The sequence below is a fragment of the Coturnix japonica genome, chromosome 9 (genome assembly GCF_054131305.1).
Source record: "Coturnix japonica strain WE chromosome 9, WE-NBRP24, whole genome shotgun sequence".
In the NCBI taxonomy this organism is placed as follows: domain Eukaryota; kingdom Metazoa; phylum Chordata; class Aves; order Galliformes; family Phasianidae; genus Coturnix; species Coturnix japonica.
The window spans coordinates 855,939-875,290 of record NC_140671.1 but is presented as its reverse complement, the minus strand read 5'-3'; the positions used below and the strand labels follow the sequence as shown (position 1 = coordinate 875,290).

Sequence of the window (19,352 nt, the reverse complement as noted above, 5' to 3'; positions counted from 1 at the left end):
TGTTTCTTTGAGGAAGGCATCTCAATCACTGCTCAGAGAACTGCACAATTGGGACCACAAGCATAAATTGCTGTTGTCTTTTCCATTTGAGAAGCCATTTAACCTTTCCCAATTTGGTTGTAAAATTTGTACAATTTTATATATATAATTTTATCCATTTGCTTGTGGATGCTTGCTGACAGCACTGGTTAGGTCATCTTCAGCTCACATTCCCTCCTTATTTCAGGTACAATGCGTGCAGCCCCAGGAATTTTGTCAAGTCATCTCCAGATTCTGTTCTTCTGGCAGGAGGATCTATTTTCAAATGTGCTGTGGTAAGATGTGAGCTCCTGAGCTTAGCATCTTGTTCCAAAGTATCATCCATATTGTACTGAAATGAGGAACCTGATTTATTTTTTTTTCCTCTGGCTGCACTAGTATGACAGTGAATAGCAGATGATGTAGGTAAGATACTGAGCTGAAACAAACATGTTGTTTCTACAACTGACCTTTTATAGCTGTCAAAGTGATTTCATTTTCAGCTTATCACAGGTTGGGCAAATGGAAGCAGCATGTCCTGCAGGTGAAAGGTTAACCTGGTAACAACGGGCAGGAAATATCACAGCCCTCATCTGTTTCAGGTTTCAACAGTGTCTTGGGAGAACATTCTGTCCTTACCGCACTCTTCCTCATGTCTTACTGTGAAGATCTCTGTGTAATTAAAGAGCAGTGGCAGAACCTCATTGTGGTACAGGCTGATGGTGAGTGGTCTGTTACAGTGGGAAGTTGTTTTACAATGGGATCATCAACTGAGCTGTACAAGCAGACACAATGTTTAGTGTGCAAGTATAGCAAGCTGCTTCTAAGGGAAGTTTGAACTGTGTCACCCTCACCTGTTACATTTTTTCTATTATACTATGGGGTAAAATTTTCTGCATCGTTCATTACTCGTGTCCTCAGAATGGATTTTCTGTAGCACCCAGGCTGGAGCAGATACCACATTAGAAAGGTGAGCTGTAAAAGGAAGAAACTGATAACAAGTCTGAAAGAATCACTGATGAAAATGAGAAGAAAGATGTTTCCCCTGATTTTGAACTGTTTAGCATTTCTGTGGTTGTTCCAAGGCTGGAAATCCCAAGTGTAGTGCAGAATCCATGGAAAACAGAGGAAGCCACTTGTCTTCTCTATTGTTTTTTTAATTTTTATTCATAAAAGCAACCATGGGCTCATTATATAATCACAGCAGGTCATAGAAAGAAATGACAGTGGATTTTTCTATTGTTTGGGTGAGTTAAGAGACTTATGATTTGGTTTTGTAAATTTTCTCATTAATAAACCTTGAAATTCAGTGCTAACTACAACTAATAGATTAAACAAGGTGTGCAGGACCCACTTGGTAAAAACCCATTCTCACTGAACTTACACAGCACTTCAGAGTAAACAGCTTGGCCTGCGTCTCAAATGCACACGCTATGTATATACAATATAAGAAAGGAATGAGTAAATGTAATGAAGGGATGTATTTTCTCAAGATCTCAGTGATTTTGTCATTCTGGTATTCTGTTAGAAAGAACCTGTTTTTTGTTATCTGTCTGTTGTGTTTGTTTTAATCTGCTCACTTCTTCAATTATCTCCATGTGCAGATATAATCATTTTTTTCTTTGTTTTATGCATAGTTCTGTTACCCTTCCCATCACTGTGCAACTTTTTCTTCTTTCAGTATTTGCCCTTTTCTTCAGCAAGGAGATAATTAACATTTGCTACAATGCCAAAATGCATCTGACATTATTACAAGAACCTTCACTGGTCGAAGCAGCATGATAACAATTTAGCATAATCAGGGTTTCTGTAAAGTTCTTCTCTTGCAACATGCATGCTTTTTTCATGCTTGAGAATGGAAGATAGTTTAGCTTTAGAACGTAAGTTCTTAGGAATTGAGTGACTTTTTTCATGTTACTCTCATCCTACCAACTGTGGTTGTTCAGGTTTGAGCTCAAAATAACAGACTGTGTTGTTTGACAATATGTTGATCAGCTTGGGTTTCCTGAATAATGTGAAGCAGTGGAACGGGCCTTTAAGTGGATGCCTTGCTTAATCCAAGTCTTGGTTTCCGCCTGGTATAAAATGATTCCCACTAGATGATAAGCTCCAAAATACAAACAGCAAAACGTAAAGCGCAGTCAGGTTAACCTGTGTAGTTACGTTTATGTCATTAGAAACAAAGACTGAGTATTAATGGCTGTCTTTATCCCAAAAACACAGCCTTCTCCATAGCATCCTGCACTTTCATATATTCCAGATGAGATGGGTAGGTACTGCATTGGAAACGGGGGTTGTTGCGAATATATTTAACAAACTCAGGAGCTCCTGGGAAGATGATATTGTCAGCCAGAAGAACTGAGCCCTTCCGCAGCAAGCTGCATTCCTAAAAAGAAGAGAAATTGCTTCATGGTGGCTGTTAAGCTGACACTGGCTTGAACACAATTTGCTTTTGTATTAACCATGTCATGTTAATGTGCATGCATTAAAAATCCTTTGATTTGGAGGGGAGGAAGAAAAGACATAGGAGTAGCTGAACAACTCTCTAGCCAGTCCTTCATTGTCACATTTAACATTCTGATTTACTTCTGCTAACACAACTGGTGGAACATTATAGAGATGCTGATTATGCTGGGTCATTTGGGTTTTGAAATGACAAATCAAGTGCAGTGGAGGAGTGCAGTTTGCTGCTTGTATCGTCTCCAAACACATCTACATGATTAATAAGAGGGTTTTGTTTTGGCTTTCATGCCTAAAGTTTGACACCTTTTTTTTAATATAGCAGTAAAATGTTGTAGTGGCTCTTAAGGTCACCTGAGAGATTGGCATGTACCAGTCTGCATTGGATTGTCCTAGTAAAACTCCAACTATGCTTACAGAATAGATGAGATGTTCTGAGCTTGCTTTCCTTTCACCTTGTACAGTTTTCTGCTGCTTTGTTCAGGAGCTGGGTGTGAAGCAGGATTTGTGCACATGAAAGATCCCTTTGACAACTTTCCACAAGACGTAATTATCTTGCAATATTTAGGCAAACATCCTCTGGCCTGCAACTCACAGAAGCCTGCAAGTCACATGCTGTACTTCCCACTGGTCACCAGGATTTCAGATTATGTTTGCATCAGGCTTTTCTAGGTGAGCATGAAGAGGAATGCTGACGAGGCCATTTGAAATAGATTCTAAAATTGAGAGTTAGAAAGTTTTTAACATCTGAGAAAAAGTGGCTATTTTTTCTTCCTCCTCTGAATTTTCTGAGTTTTTAAGCAAAGCAACTTTTTCTTACAGATGCACCAGACAAATCACAGATTTGGAGGTGAACTGTTTGTTCTGGTTGTGTTATGGAGGTTAAGCTCTGATAAGGGCGAAGCTGTCTCTTACCAGTGGAAAGACCTCAGTTATAATTGCACAACTGGTTTAAAAGAAAACATTCTCTGGATACAAAATAACTGAAAAGAGGAACAGTTTCTTCAGGTACTGGTAAATTCAATACTGCCTGCTCATAACGCCACATTTCCTTTGTGAACAGCTATCAGGAAAACAGGAATGAAATTAAAAAACGAGAGCCTGGATGAGAAAATATTTTTGTAAGCCTTAGGCAGGGATCAGACAAGAAAATGGTGAGTTCTCAATGTAAGAAGCAGCTTTTAAAAGTAAGTATTTGTGAAGAAAGTAACTGAAAAATGGCACTTCTATCCAAATAAACAGTTCTAGAAAATTGTATCAGTCTGCAGTGCCAAAGCTAGGAGAGTCTGTGTATGCTGTGTTGATAAATACAAATATGAATCTTAGTTTAATACTTGAAAACATCTTTAACATCAGTACTCTAGTATGTATATAAGTACTCTAGTATGCGGTTACCTTACTTCCAGTGTTACCTATCAATGCCTGCTGCTGTTACAACTTGTTTTGTAACAATAATGGCTATAGGGTGTTGGAAAGAACACAGTTTTTCCACATTTGGGCTGCAGATAAAGTTCGGGAGAACTTCCCTTGCAAGTGCTTTTCAGAGCAGTCTACTGTTCTTCTTAAGGTTGCTTTAAAAACAAATAATTAGGGAGAAAAAGGTGTACTGAGGAAATTACAGAGGTAAAAGTAGAGCAGCAATATGCATACAGGTCCCGAGTCTTACCTGCTCCTGTGACCAGCATGTTTTTGGATGACGTTTTTCATTTAGTGACCATGCAGATATTCTCCAGAGTGCAGGTTCCAGTCCCTGCACCCCTCCCCAGTTGGGGCTTCTAATGAAGACCCATTTTTTGTGAAATAAAATGACTCAACAGTATTTGGCAAGTTCTGAGCTGTGTTATGTGAGACTGGCCCAGATAAAAGTTTAGGGTCCTGTCCCCCAAATCCTCCTTTTTCATACAATTGCTATTTTGACTATCATTCTTCATTTTACAGAGAAGGTACTTCAGTTAGAATATAGGCCTCATAGACATGTAGGCACTTGGTACCTTACTTTTAGGACTGGAATTGTGCAAACTGACCTGAAGCAGGATGGTATCTGGTGTGTATCTGTCTTTCCAGTGGTCCACAAAGACAAAATCCAGAGTATCGACTTCATATTTTTTTTTCAGCTGGGGGATAATTACCTCTGAAGGGCCTTCAAGGAGTTTTACCTGAAATGCAAATCATCTGATGAATTGCAAACCATTAAGAACACGCCTCTAGCTCATTTTAAATTGTGGCCAGACATCAATGATCCTGCTTGTAGTTCAACATACTTTTGAACTACTTTATTACTTTTCTTAGTTGCATCTCAGTTGAATTATGAAGTACAAACAGGAGTAGAAAATAAAAATACAGCCAGGAAAGGAGGAAGGACAGAGCCTGTTGTACCTTCCTTACAGGTTTATTGGTGTAAATACTGTTAAACTGAAAGAAATTGCTGCACGCTGATCTGTTAAACAAGTGCCATGTGCTGTATGTGGAAGAAAAAAAGTAGTAAGGAGATCTGTCTGGCTTATGATTCATAGTTCATCAGATGATTAAATTAGATGGAGAGAAATGCAATTTTAGATGCCACTATTATTTAAGGCTCTCATCAAGAAGTTACGAAACACCTCTGAAGATCTCATCTTCAAGGTGGGATTTATTTCCAGTAGTTTTATCATCTCTGTTGAAGCTGGTTGGCTGGCTGATAGAGTGACACTTTTGGGTGTGAATCCTGTGATCTGCTGTAGCTATCTGCCTGGGGCTGAGACGGATTACAGACTGTAAATACCTACATCTCAGCCAACTGTACAAGATGTGCTGAGACATCTCACACTATGCAAACTTTAGGTGCATATGTAAGTGTACTGTGACCAATTAGATTTGGGCAAATGTATCTTTTCTGAAGTACGTTCACATAATGAATTTTTTTCTGTTAACTTGTAAAACAATAGGCTGTAGTTAAGTTCTCTTGATGCTGGTCTGAACCTTGTATTTTTATACAGAAAATCAGTAATCTAGCTTTTGAGAGGTAATATTCTGAAGTGTTTAGTTGTACTTCTGTGAGAGATCAGGCACAGAACTGAATTTAGGAGCTGTTGATATTAAACAAAATGTCTGAATAAATAGATAAAAATTGAATAAAAAGAAATTGTAGAAAGGTTCCTGATTATCAAGAGGAGTGGTCTGTGGGCAGTCTAATATTCAGTAATGGCAGTAAATCTTGCAAGTTTTACAACAGTGGTTGATAATTTTATGATAAGGACTGTGTGTGGTGCTGATGCCTTGTGACTATACTAAATGAAATAATGGATTCAGGAGTCTCTTTCCAGGCCCATGTTCTTATAGTCACCATGAGCTTTGCTTATGAAGCTGTACTTCCTTGTCAAGTAGACTAACAAATTTAAACCAATTAATATTAGTTCTGTGGATGAAGTCCCACTCTTTATGTACTGTTTCCTATGGACACATGGTACATACCTTATCTTGTACTCCAGCAAACTCAATCATCTGTTTAGCTATAGCAGCAAATTCTGGATTGAACTCCACAGTGAGAAGACGAGCGCCTGCTTTCAGCAGCCGAGCAATCCTAACAGCTGAGTAGCCACAGTATGTTCCCAGCTCCAGTGCAACTTTAGGATTAACCTCTTCCACTGTCTTGTCCAGAATTACACCTGAAAAAAATGTGAACGGGTTTACTTCAGACAAAATGGACATCTGAAGATTCAAAATGCAAACTTTTAACATTTTAAATGTTCATATTTCTGAGAATTCCTACTCAGCCACTGCACACTGCTGTGTAGCCATAACCACACCACCCACTATGCAGAGGAGCTAGTTTCACTAAATGTACCCCTTACAGAGAAGCATTTCTGTTACAGTGCTTACAGTTGTACTCCTTTAGTTACGTTAATCCCAGACCAAGCAAATCCCAGACCGAGCAAAAAAAAAAAAGAGGTACTTTTGTGTCTAACTCACAAGTGAACATGTTAACATTTTGCCATCACAGCTTTTGGAATAGACTGTAATTTTCCTGCAGCTAAGAAAAAGAACTCTTTTGTCCATATAATTTCCCTTAGGAAACAAGAAAGAGATGACTTACTTGCTCAGTAGCAACAACATCTGATAGCTGCATTTGTGTATTACATGGCTAGAACTCTCCCTTCAACATTAACTTATGTTTGCAGATACTAAACTCTCAGTTTAAAATACTTCCCAATTTTGTTTGTTCATTTTTGTGTTGCTTTTTTGCTTTTTTTTTTTTTTCTTTCAGATCCACTATCTTTTAGTATCTGAAAGTGCTCAGTGTAATTGTGCCTCAGCGCCAGCCTTTATGGTACCTCAGACACAACGTAACTCTAGATTTCTTCCATCTCGTCACCCTCTTCTTACACGCTTGTACACAATGCACAAAACTACATTGGATCCTATGACTTCCTGGATTACTCCCTAGATCCTCCTTAAGATGTTTGCACAAGCATGCATTAATGTTTACAGAGCTACTCCACTGACCACGAGGCTGTGGTGGGATTTTTTTGCAGCAGAGAGGAGTGACGGTGAGAATACAGAAAGATGTTCTGTGTTCTGTTAGTCTTGAAGCATCTTTCAAGTGCTGATCCCTGCTTCAATTACCTTTTTCATCGCCCACATTCATGGCCCACTCTTTCTCAGAGCAGTATTTATCTATAGTTTCCATCACACTACAGGGGTCCCCTCGGACTGCGTTCTGCAGCACAAAATTTAAAATTCTCTGTTCTTTGCTCTGATTCATGATGAAATTGGTTATTTTCTCCTTGATTATTTCATGCCAGACCAGGGCAGCAGTGCCATTTTTCCTGATGATTACCACGAAGAGCAAGGAAATGAAAAGCAGAACGAAGACAATGAACAAAAGGACTGAAGAGCTCTCCAGCATCTGCAAAGAAAGAGGGGAAAGAAAAAAAAAAAAAAAAAGCCCAGAGTTAAGGTGGTCCGTCTGAGAACTATAATTTCTTATAAATGTTAACCCAAATCATGCACGACCCACCATGTTACACAGCAGCACACACCATATAATTATGATATCGTACTGAGTTGCTGGAAATCCCTCTCTGTCACTTGGTGATGGATGGTGCTCTGCGGCACTGCCTTTAGAAGCCGATTTTACAGGCAGACAACAAGTAGCTTTATTTAATGCTCTGGTCCCTCCCCCACACAGCTGCTCAGTCCTGGCTCCAAGCATGCCACTGCATGAGAAGCCTCTCTGCATTGAATCTGTTCTAACTAGTTTTTAAAGGATTTAAGATCTTAATTAGATTCTGCATGTGATCTCACGTCACTGATTTCTGAACACTGGCAAACTTCTAAGCATTGTTAAGAAAATATGAAACTTTTCACTCTTTAATGTTGAGCCAAGGATCAGCAGGCACTGGACACAGGTACTGTTCTGTTCGAAATCAGTCCCCAGGTCAAGTGATTAATGGGCATGCAGACCTCCTTGCCAGCACCTGCCCTCCTTGCATGCTCTGCAGAAAAGCTGAGCTGGACATTTCTGAAGGAATTCATCTGTGGCAGAGGGAGCCAGGAGGGGTGGTTTGCAGAAGATGGGAGCCTTTCTGAGTCAGGAAACTTTTGACATGAACCATCAATCTGACACTTTTTGGGGGGGGAGAAGTATATATATATATATTTGTATATCAGAGATGCTGGTTATAAAAATGTCAAGCTAAATCCCTTAATCAGAGAAGAGTCTAGGCTCATGAAATTCAAGAGATGTACCAAAAGGCTACATTCTATTACTTTGATGGGCCAGCTGAAATTACCTGATGGGACTGTGCCAGTTCTCCCCCTGAAATTCACCACTGGCTGCAAGTGTCTGTGTGCATAGCATGGGTGGTGTGCATGAGTTTCTGTTTGTGAGTTCAGGACATCTGAACATAAAGCTCAGCAGATGGGATTCATGTCACCCTGCACATCTCAAGCAACAAATCCCATCAAAGCCATTTATTGATGGATTTCAGACAAGCCAGCATAAAGAAGTTACATTTATTTGCATGCAGGAGCCAGAGAACAAAGGATCTGGTGAGTAAGTGTTCTTCAGGTTTTGATTTAGCCTTTCAAAGGGTGCCAAACTAAGGACTGTGACATACTTGTTCTCACTTCCCCTAGAATTGCCGCACAGAACTCCTAAATGTTATGGGTGGTCAGACCTCTGTTCTGTAGTAGGATCCAGCACACACACAACACATGGGAAAATCCATTCCACTGCATTCAATTTTGAGTCATGGTGCAGAATGCATTTTGAGTTCAGAAGCTGACTGAGTTGCTATGGAGACGTGCTCAGCATACAATACAGCTGATGTTTGTTCACCCATTTACTATCTTAGTTACACTGTGAGCATCATTTGGAGCAGCTGAATGTAATTATTTCAAATAGTCACCAATACTAATGCTTTCCTTTACAATGCTTTCCTTGCTACATCATTGCTGCCATAAGGAAGTTAATGTTTATGGAAATACTGTGAAGAAAATTGTGAATTAATTTATACCAGAAAAGTTCTTGCTTTGGAAAAACAAAGTGATCTTATATGTGTTAGCTAGAAGGGCCCATTCTAGGATACTGAGCTAGCCAACAGCTATATGAAATTACTAGTCTTGAGTTTATGAAAAACAAAAATGTAGAAACAAAGACTTCCTCAAATACTTTGTATGCGTGATCCCAGCCTGCTTACTCATTAGGCCTCTAAGGAAAGATGATGTTACATTCAACAATGCCTTAATTTGATCTAACCATCAAGTACTAGTTGGTCGTTCAAGAGTTTATTATGAATCTCCAAGAACCCAGACAGTACTTCAACATTCTGATGCTGAGGGGTTTGGAATCTAATTTAGACTTGATTAGCTCACACAACCTGGTGAACGGGGAGTGCTTGGTAATTTATACCCTTTCACTTTTTCACACAGAAGAATCGCTCCATCAGCCTGATCATGTTGATGGTAATAGAAATGGAGTACAATAGCAGAGCGCCTGGGGACAGTGAGGCCTGAGCTACTCACAGAGATGCTGCTGCTAAGTCTGTAATAACAAAGAGTTTTCTAGAGGTGTTCTATAAGGACCATATAAATTAAGACTAAGCCCTCCTACACACATCGGTGTGAAGGAGGCATTGTACCCCCTGCCTACAGAAAAAGGTTGAAAACATTTTTCAGGATGTTTAAATTCAAACCTTTTAAAGCTCATGCTGAAATTATGCTTTTAGGTATCACATGCATTAAAGTGGAGGATTTGCCTATTAGTAAGGCTGTGTTAGCTGTTTAAGAAGCACTTTAGAAAACAGAGCTGGCACATTTCTATGCACATTTGGAAGCACGTCTGTTTCCCTGCAGCAGACTCAGCAGGTCTGTGCTGTGCCACCACTGGGACACAATTCCTGACTCTGTCCTAAGCTCTGTTGACGGAGGCAAGTTCTGCTTTGTGACATTTTGTTTTTCTTGATCTTTTTCCAGAGCATGAAGGGCAGAGTATTTTGATCAGAAAGTTTCAACTAACTTCTGCCAAACACACCATGTTGTGTTGCTGCAGGGAAAATTATTGAACAGCTTCGTATTTTAGAACTTCTACAAGTAAAAAAAATGATCTTTTTACCTCTTATTCATTATTGTTTATTTGTTATCAACTGAGTGTAACACTGTGAAGAATATTCACAATATTGCCAAATGCAAAAAGCTTGTGCCTCAATGGAAACTCAGTCTGGGCATCAGACAGATTTTCCACTGACATCACAAAAGCAAGCTGAACATATTTCATATAATTTTCACTAAGTATTTCTTGCATTAAACCCAAGTTCCCTCTCTTCTTAGGCTTTTTCAAACTACTGCATCTTAGCTACCAAAAATTCAGACTTCTATGAATGTAAGGTTCTTTTGCATTTACAGCAAAAGCACTTTTTTTGTGCTCCCTCACTCCATTTTGTGCTCTCTCACTCTAGATGTGTTTGTACTACATGCACCCGTGCCTGGAGGCAGCTGATGAGGACAGCTTAGATAAACTGCACAGATCCACCTGGGAGGCAACGAACTGAGAAGTTCAGAGTGCTCTGCCCTGTCAGCACATCAAAGCCTGACCCAGAAAAAGTTTTCCAGTTGGGGTTTTCATGTTCCCCAGGGGGATGAAACAAGCTTGTTTTGAATGATTCTACCCTAAAAATGGCAGTAGATAGAAAAGGCTGAAGGAGAAAAGACCAAACTTTTGCCCCAAGATTAATTACCTGTAACAGACTGATATCATGCTTTCTCTTTGTGTCACAAAGACCTAGTAACCCAAATCTCCACTGTGTGGCCCTGACCTGCATCCAAGGCTACAAGCTAATCTACTGCAAATCTGTCTCTCCCAGCACAGCTTTCTGCTCTGTACAAGCTGCTCTTTGAGCCAGAGAGTGAACAATGGAAATGTGGTGCAAAGATGTTCACTGAAAGAACAAGAAGGAAATTGCTGCTGAACTGAAGGTTTACCTCTATGAACATAAACTGCTCTAACAGACCAAGCAAGGTAAGATCTGCCACAGCACAGCAGGTAACCAAAGCACTGCATATAAAGAAGCAGCCTGCTTCAAATCCTGTTGGAATGCCCTCCTGAGGAAAATAGCTGGAGTGGATGTAGAGTTTCTCCTGTTTTATCTAGAAGTTGCTTTTTGAGGAATCCCTCCTGAAAGTTTTAGCAAAACTGGTAGGAATGGCCTCACACAGTAAGTGCTGGTTTCGATGAGCACTGCCAAAATTAGGTTTTTGTAGAAAATTCCTCATCACTTCTAATTCCAGCAATCCTGAAGGAAAGCAGAACATGTGGGACTGGCAGAGACAAACACGATACCAACTCCAGGCTGCTAAGAAGTATTGTTCAGCTTGAGTGACAAGAAAATTGTTTGCAGTGTTAACGTGGTTAAGCTCTTTAGCAAACTAAAGCTGTACACCAGGTAATTTTTCCTCTGCACATAAATACTGCAATGCTGTGCAAACGCAGGAGATTTTGAATCTGAGCTGAGGGCTTTGTTAGAGGAGTCCATGGCTGAGTAAGCACTAAGCTCATGTGCAGAAATCGTTACAGCTGCTTATAAAGATCACCAGAACACACAGCTAACAGGGTGAGTACGAGTTTGTTTTTTAAAGAACAGAAGGTAAGGGGTGCCCTTGAAGGGCAGCAGAGATACTCTCTAAGCAGCAACAGGACTAGCAAGCAGAAGTACGAGCTTTTGTCAGTATACTTCTTCAGAGACATTCTGCTGCAATAGAATTCCTGGTTGAAAATGAAAACTCCATAAAATACTGCTGCGGTGCCACATTTATAAAAGCAGCTATTTGTAGGCAATCATTAACAAACTGAAGCTTGACTTGCATTCAGCTTTTTCTCGAGTACAGATGAGTAGCAAATTCTAACAAACTTACAGCCATAAATTACTTTTCCAGTTTAGGTGGGGTTATCTCATCTCCTCAATTTCAACTATTGAGCTTTGCAATGCAGTAGAAATGCATTACACACAAATATGTCCTACTCTTTCTCTGTGAAAGCCGGCTGCCTGACAATGAATACCAGTCAAAGCGTGGAAAATGCTGCTGCTTTCACATTCAGCACATTTTAAGATAGTGGTATTATCTAACATAACAAATCATGCCAAGTCTGAGAAACAGAAAAATATAAAGAAGTACCTTTCTCAGCACAGCAGAAGCTGTTCCCTCCAATCTTTTCCTGTGCTGTTCTGATGTGTGCTTTATAGAATAAGAGTCCACGAGCCCGCAGTATTCAGTCACGTTCAATCACATCAGAGGAATAGCTTATCAGCTCTGTTACACAGCCTCTAAAAGGAGCGGTGTCCTTTTTCCCAACTCCTCCTTTCACAGATTTCTGCACTCCTTAAAGGTGCTCAGTGCTCTAATAATCTCACAGAAAGCTATCAAGCTATCTGTCTCCTCTCGCTGACAGTGTTCTCGTTACTTAGTTACAGCACAGCCAATGCTGACAGAGTCAGGTATGAGCCAAATCTGCGCTCAGTGTAAATGTGCTGCATTCAATCAAGCAACTCCAGGACTGAATTTGGCCCAAGGGATTTAATTCTTTTTTCAGCTGGGACGTGGCACGTATGGCCAGCACAGAAGTTATAGAAACAAGCCGCAAGCATGTGGGTTAAATATAGAGTGCAGCTGAAGGGGAGGGGAGATACACATAGCAAATTGCTTAACAGCTGTTACGGAAGGAAGGGTAATCAATATATTATAGTCCAGATCACAACAACAGAAAAGTAATAGGAAGCTGATGAAGTGAATAAACATTTACACAGCTAAGAAATAAGCGAGGATCAAGGCGCTTCCAGTAACACTAAACAGAACATAGTTGAGACCCTGCAAAATAGCACAGCACCTGGTGTCGATACAGAATAACTTTGAAGCGTCCCTTCCACGCATAACAGAGCTTTAGCTTAACAAATATGTCCTTATAATCCAGAAATCAAGCAGAACAAAGAATGAAACAAGCAGTGGTGCTCTACAGCTCCACCAACAGGAGTTCCCTGTCTGGCCAAAGGTAGCTTGAAAAACATGACAGGTTGTCTCTGCAAAATCCACGATGCCACCCACAGCTCATTTGAACTGAGAATTTCCCTTGCTGATGGGCTGTGGTGAAAAGAGCTTAAAACAGTACAATGTATTCTGTGTACTGACCTGGCCCAGTAACCATGCAGCTTTCTTTGGAGATGTCTTTAAAATAGCACTAGCTAACTGTGAACTAGTGAGCGATAACAGCACATGCTCTGCTTCACAGCATAAATTAGTGCCGGAACTCACCAGATTGAATAGTGTCCCATGGCAACACTTCTAAAGAACTTTTAGCTTTGAGCTGAATAATATTCTCCAGGCTACGAGCATGGGTGGAGCGAACATGTAGCAACACATGAACACAGCAGGTAAGCATGACTGTCTTGCTCAGAGAGACTTGCTCAGAGCGCTGCAGAGATGAGCTCAGACCTGTCTCCACAAACCTGACTGGACTTGCTCATGATCGCACCTCGCAGCCTCTAAGGGAGGCGATATGGCTGCAGTCACATGATGCCTTGTGGCAGTGTTATCCCCACTGCGCCAAGCACGGAGCTAAAGCTTCCCCAGTAAATCCATGCCTGGCACAGCAACAAATAGCATTCCCTCCTTCTAATAACTTTGGCCAAAGACTTTTTTGAAAGCTGCCACAAAAGAAGACAGGAGAGTGAGCACATCACAAGCCCCAAAGATCATGTGAAACATGGAGCGGAAGAAAACTCTTGAGCTTGCATTTTCAGAATAGCAGGAGGGATTTGCTTTTATGTGCATTCGCTGTTTTCCACAGGCAGATTAGTTCCTCTTGCTGAGAAACATGCAAAGAGGAATACTGAGAAAGGAAGCACTGTTCATGTATGAATCAGGAAACCGCCCAGAGAAATGTAACATAAGAAACAACTAACAGAGAAGAAAGAGGGCCCGGAAAGTTATATTCTAGAATGTACCAGGTAATACCAGCAGTCAGACTATTCTGTATACTGTCAGCAGTAAGCAGCAGCTATGGATAGTTCTGTTTCCTAGATGCCTTATGGATGCCAAATGGCAGCAGCTGACTCACACTCAAGCTAGAAATGAAAGGATGTGCTTGGGAAGAGATAAACGTCTGAAAGGAGCTAGAATCTGACCACTGCTGTGCAGGCTGTGGTTCACGGAGATTCTGAGCTCTAAAACAAGCAGGAATGCGAGCATATGACGGGCTGTTATACAGAGCATTTGGCCAAGATCCTTTTCCTTGACAGTTTAGAAGCAGCACTCAAAATTTATCAGCATTTCTTTCCTAAATTTCCTCTGATGTTGATGTTCGGAGGTAGCACTTTTTAAATCAACAGCTCTGCTGTATCTAAGGCCTACTTTTATCATCGAGATAAGATGAAGGAACATTTCTTCATAAAAACTAGCTTTGTGTTTGGGGTGATTCAATTCTACCCTTGATTTTACACATCTGAACCAAATGCTGCGTAATGAGTGTGTGCTCAACTCTGCCCAGTTGGCTTCAGGGTAGTGTCTAAACCCAACAGCACAAACAGCTTCACATGCACTGACCTGAAGAGCACAAGTGATCGCTATGTGAACACCTCGAGCTTCGAGTCGGGTCTTCCTACCGCTGTTGTGCTGGACAAGGGTGTCCCTAGTGCAGCTGGAGCCTGCGGGAGGAGCCCACGGGAGGAGCCCGCCTCAGCGGGGGGCTGGGCCACGTTCCCTCGGCTCTGCCCGGAGCGGCGCTGCCCCCTGGCTGCCTGTCCCTGAGCGGACGGGAACGCTTCTTTCTCTCAAGATGATGCAGCTGCGGTGACATTTATCGCTATAGGCGGCTCGAGCCCCGAGCCAGGCCTTCCTGATCGGAGCCGGCTATCCCGCCTCTGACCGCTCCACAGCGGCTGCTCGGAGGGCGGGAAGAGCCGCCTCCCTTTGCTCCCCCGCCCCCTGTGCCGCTCACCCACCCGCCGCCTCCTCCGTCCGCTCAGGCGCTGCTCGGCCGCCCCGCAGGGTCCTGTCCGGGCGCGGAGCTCTCTCTGCGTGCAGCATGGCGGCGCTGTGCCGGCGCAGGCAGCGCTTCCTGGGGCTGTTGGGGCCGTGCCGTGCGGTGCGAGCTCTCTCAGGTACGGCTCTGCCGCGGGGAGCGGGGAGCGGGCCGCCGTGTCCTGCCGCCGTGTCCTGCTGCGGGGCGAGGCCTGCGGCCGCCTTATACCTGAGCCGCCGTGCCGTGAGGCGCCGTGAGGTGCCGCCGTTCCTCAGCGCCCTGCTCGGGGTAACGGCTCTCGCAGCCGTTGGCCGCTGCGTTCGTGAGGGGGAAGGCTGCAGGTGGCAGCACGAGAGCGGGCAGAGCTTTACTGAGCCCCGGCCTGACAGAGGCTGTCAGCCCTCCAGCCTGACCGCTGAGAAAAGTCCCTCACTGTGGGCAGCAGAGCAGCTGGGCTGCTGTGGGCTGCTGTGGCCTTGGCTGCCGTGCCTGAGCTGCCGGCTGCTCTGTTAAAGCTGCTCTGTTAAAGCCCTTCGTGCCCCCACCGTTAAAAAACAAAAAGTTATTCCTCACCTTTGGTCGGATCTCGGATCTCCTGCTGCTCAGAGCTGCTCTGTAACAACGTGCAGACCTGTGGGGAAGAGGCCTGCTTCCCTCTAAGCGCGTACCACGTCTCTGGGCCCCCTGTGGCAGCCGGGCCTGGCGGCCTGATAAGGTGGCTGCTAAAATACGTGTGTAGGATAATGTAGGAACGGAAAGGCCCTACTGCATTCCACCCGCAGCTGTCTGAGCTGCAGGAAGAGCTTTTGGGGATGTGGCACAAAATGTATTTATTTGCCACTTGTTTTGGATTGCTTTATTTCCTGTGTTTCGTTCACAAAATCAGACTAGTTCCTTTAATGGTTTTCTGGAGAATGCTTTGGAACCCTGAAGAAACACTATACTTTACTGAAGTAAAAGCAACCCAAACCAGCAGTAATCAACTGTAAACAACAGAGTGCCTTTCTATATCTGCCTTTAACACACCTCTCCTGTATTTCTTGCCTGTTTTTATTTCTTTTTTCCCCTACAACCTCTCCACAGGAAAGAAGGAGTATGACCTGCTGGTCATTGGTGGCGGATCTGGAGGCCTTGCTTGTGCAAAAGAAGGTTGGTATAACCAGACAATAAAAGCTGTGTGTTAGCTTAGGTGGTGTTTGTGGAATCTAGGAGAAGTGATATGAAAATGTTAAACGCTTCTAAGAAATGTGGTATGCTGTGTATGATTAACTGCATGTTCTGCAGATGGCATAGTTTTGAAGATGGCATATTTTCCTTTATCATACTTTCCTTATGTATCAGTTAAAACAACATTTCATTTATGCTGTTTCCAGGACCTGCCTAACTTCTGTAGAGGATCTCCTGCCTTTTGTAGTGTATTACCCCTGTATGCTCAGTAATCCACGAGATTCTTAAACATCTCATTTGGCATCAAATTGTTGTGTTTATGGGCCCTAGTCTGGGTTATTAAGTGCCTTCTGGAGAATATACTGACCACATTGGCAGCTTGGGCTCCTGATCTGATGTCTTGAATTAGTATAAACCATCACTTGTCATCTCCTGTACTCTTAATCTTTGCTTCTGCTGCTAAATATGTTTAAGTTTCTGTGTTTCTCCTTTTTCTAAATGAGTTTTCCTGCTTTTTGTTTAAAGCTGCTCAATTTGGGAAGAAAGTGGCTGTTCTGGATTACGTTGAACCTTCTCCACGAGGTATGAATGAGAAAGAGTAGGATGATACTTGGACATGTGTGTGAAGCTGTGGCCTGGCTGAGCAGGTTGATCCAGACAGCGAAGCAGACAAAGCCAACCTGCCTGCTTTGCTTGTGGCAAAAGATAGTAAGCTGTGTTGTTTCAGAACTGTTCAACTGTTAAAACTAGTTGCATGAATAAATAACTCCCTTATTAACTCAGTTACATTGTTAAACTAAACTGATGTGCATTTTTTTGTTGTTCATTTGTTTTCAGGAACCAAGTGGGGACTTGGTGGAACCTGTGTAAACGTTGGCTGCATTCCTAAAAAGCTTATGCATCAGGCAGCCCTCTTAGGGGGAGCTCTTAAAGATGCCCAACACTATGGCTGGAGTATAGCCCACCCAGTTCATCACAACTGGTAAGGAATATTGGCCATATGTATTCCTTCGTTCTGTGAATGTGCAAGGAAACGTACTGTTGATGTTGTGCAAAATGATTTTCGTGTGAAGCTTTTTAGACTACCCCTAGTTAAAAACAGAAGTGTAATTAGTAGTTTATGAATGTTGGTTTGGACTTCACTTTCATAACAGGAAATATTGTAGAACTTTAATAATTTGTAGCAGTTACCTGGATCTTTTAGGGGTATTGTATGAATTTGTAATACAGTGATTTCATGTTCCATTTTTTGCTTTGTTGATAGGTCTGTGATGGCTCAAGCTGTTCAGAATTATGTGAAATCCCTGAACTGGGGACACAGAGTGCAGCTGCAAGACAAGTAAATATGACTTTGAAGTTCATGTTTCCTCCTACGGTCAAGGAGCTCTTCTCCTTGTAGAATTGATTAATTGCCTTTGGAGTTTCTCATTAGAGCTAGTATTTTGGCTTTTTATGTCCTTTCTGCTCTGGACTGTAGATGCCCTTGCCAGTGTAAGTCAGATATTCTTTTCCCTTCTTTCACTTTTCTGGAAAGCAGTGGTTGAAAGGCTTTCTAACAGCATATTATCTGGCACGTCCAATTTCTTCAGCACATGTTGCCCTTTGTAGAGTGGTACTAACTTAACAGGTACTCATGACTACTGCTGAGTGACTTCTGTGCTCTCTCAACAGAGCATTCTATTAGTAATGTTCTAAATAGTAATGGTATGGATAATGGAATATGTATCATTTGAAGAGATCAATAACCTGATACCAAAGCCTTCCAGAGCATTAGGTGCTGCATAGAGAAGTGAAGTGTGATACAAGAATTAAGTGACAGCTCTGGCAGAGCTGCAAACAATTTGATGATATGAGATTCTTCCTTCCTTTTCTATGCCTGATTGTTGTTTTTTTTTAGCACTTCAAATAGGGACAAAATAGCTGGTTTTCATCTCTACTCTCTTTCATTGAATGTGCAATTATGTTGTTGTTTTCTCCCAAACAGGAAGGTGAAATATTTCAACATGAAAGGAAGTTTTTCAGATCCCCATACAGTCTGTGGTTTAGCAAAAGGAGGTAAAGAGGTGAGCTGCTCTTCTGATTCCTGCAAGCATTTCAGATTTTGGTGTGTCCAAAATCTACTTTCTGCTCTGGGTATTAAACCAGTCTGAGACTTGACAGAAGAACTGCAAAGGCACTCAGCTTTCTAATGGAAAATTGTGTGTGGGAAGAAATTATACTGAATGCGCTGAATTTGACTTCAAACAGGTGGGTCAGGTGACAAAATAGTGGCTATTTATAAAGGTCTGAATGTACTTTTTTAATGCTTTTTTTTTTTTTTTTTTTTTTTTTTTTTTGTGAGGCCAGTTGTATTGTGTTACTGGTTAATGTCAGCCTGAGAGAACAACAGTTTTCAGGGGGTAAACACCTAGTGCTATCTGAAACTATGCTCCTGTTGAGATATCTTGAGATATCTTAACTGTAGGCCTTAGCGGTGAGAGTCACCTGGAGTGATCTCTGTGTTTTGTCACAAGCTGCCCTTTGTGCACAACTGTTCTTTCCAAGTAGTCATCAGAATCTTATCCTTATAATAGCAGTTGTATAGTGAACATCAGTAGCAGAGAATGTATAGGAGAAGCCTTCTGCCGGTATTAATTTCATTTACCTCTGACCTTTTTTAACATTATGCTGATTATTATGTCAGGTAAATAGTAGATGGGAGTGCCAGCTTTCTCTCGTATTGCTCATTTCAAATGCTTGATTGTTGTGTTTTTGCTTGTAGACTATTCTTACTGCTGAAAAAATTGTCGTTGCTACTGGAGGAAGACCAAAATATCCTACACATGTAAGTCACTCTTGCCATTTCATAACTCCAATGACTTTACTGTCTTTGTCTCAGATAATAACAAATGTTTAGAGGATGATGTAAACAGTGTAACACACAAGACATTGCCTGTACTGAGTGTGAAACATTATTTTTTGCATGAGCTGCAGGATTTTCAGAGAAATACGTTCATAGAAAACAATTTTCACTGATTTAGTATGTCAGTGTTCTTAGAGTCACGGAATCATCTAGGTTGGAAAAGATCTTCAAGATCAGCACATTCAGTGATCAGCCTGACCGACTCCCATCTCTGAGCTGTGCCCCTTAGTGCCACGTTTACGCACATCTTAAATACCTCTAGGGGTAAAGACTTCATCACTTAACTGTGCAGCCTGTTCCAGTGATGTTTGATCA

At 41.9% G+C, this 19,352-nt stretch overlaps 2 protein-coding genes across 18 annotated transcripts in view; one reads left to right on the top strand and one right to left on the bottom strand.

Annotated features, from left to right (window-relative positions):
- Positions 1-1,154: 1,154 nt before the first annotated feature.
- Positions 1,155-15,645, bottom strand: COMT (catechol-O-methyltransferase). Of its 10 annotated transcripts, none has more exons than XM_085555550.1 (5): positions 15,542-15,645; positions 7,081-7,363; positions 5,929-6,122; positions 4,503-4,634; positions 1,155-3,194 (listed from the first exon to the last, which is right to left on the bottom strand). In XM_085555550.1, the coding sequence occupies exons 2-5, from the start codon at positions 7,361-7,363 to the stop codon at positions 3,147-3,149; spliced, it is 657 nt and encodes a 218-aa protein (XP_085411676.1). In that variant the 5' UTR covers positions 15,542-15,645; the 3' UTR covers positions 1,155-3,146. The 10 variants fall into 10 exon arrangements, with proteins under 10 accessions (XP_085411676.1, XP_015733104.1, XP_085411677.1 ...); XM_015877618.2 differs by having other exon boundaries at positions 1,155-2,404; XM_085555551.1 differs by lacking the exon at positions 15,542-15,645 and adding an exon at positions 14,949-15,287.
- Positions 10,839-19,352, top strand: part of TXNRD2 (thioredoxin reductase 2) — a 52,745-nt gene continuing 44,231 nt past the window's right edge. For 7 of the 8 annotated variants that reach the window (XR_014949050.1, XR_014949049.1, XR_014949051.1 and 4 more), the window contains exons 1-7: positions 14,999-15,107; positions 16,052-16,117; positions 16,661-16,717; positions 16,973-17,117; positions 17,400-17,474; positions 18,120-18,198; positions 18,897-18,959. Coding sequence is in view for 4 of the 8 variants with exons in the window: in XM_015877613.3 (XP_015733099.3) it covers positions 15,032-15,107; positions 16,052-16,117; positions 16,661-16,717; positions 16,973-17,117; positions 17,400-17,474; positions 18,120-18,198; positions 18,897-18,959 (561 nt within the window). In the remaining 4 variants the exon portion in view is untranslated. Of the gene's footprint in view, positions 10,976-14,998; positions 15,108-16,051; positions 16,118-16,660; positions 16,718-16,972; positions 17,118-17,399; positions 17,475-18,119; positions 18,199-18,896; positions 18,960-19,352 lie in introns of those variants that run through there. The other variant, XM_085555539.1, reaches the window with a different exon arrangement.

Coding starts and splice junctions, on each gene's coding strand:
- COMT (XM_085555546.1), bottom strand. CDS start 7,696: ATGCAGAGAGGCTTCTCATGCAGTGGCATGCTTGGAGCCAGGACTGAG. Junction 7,364..7,474: donor GTGTGCTGCTGTGTAACATG/GTGGGTCGTGCA, acceptor CTTTCTTTGCAG/ATGCTGGAGAGCTCTTCAGT. Junction 4,635..5,928: donor TTGCTGGAGTACAAGATAAG/GTATGTACCATG, acceptor TTTGCATTTCAG/GTAAAACTCCTTGAAGGCCC.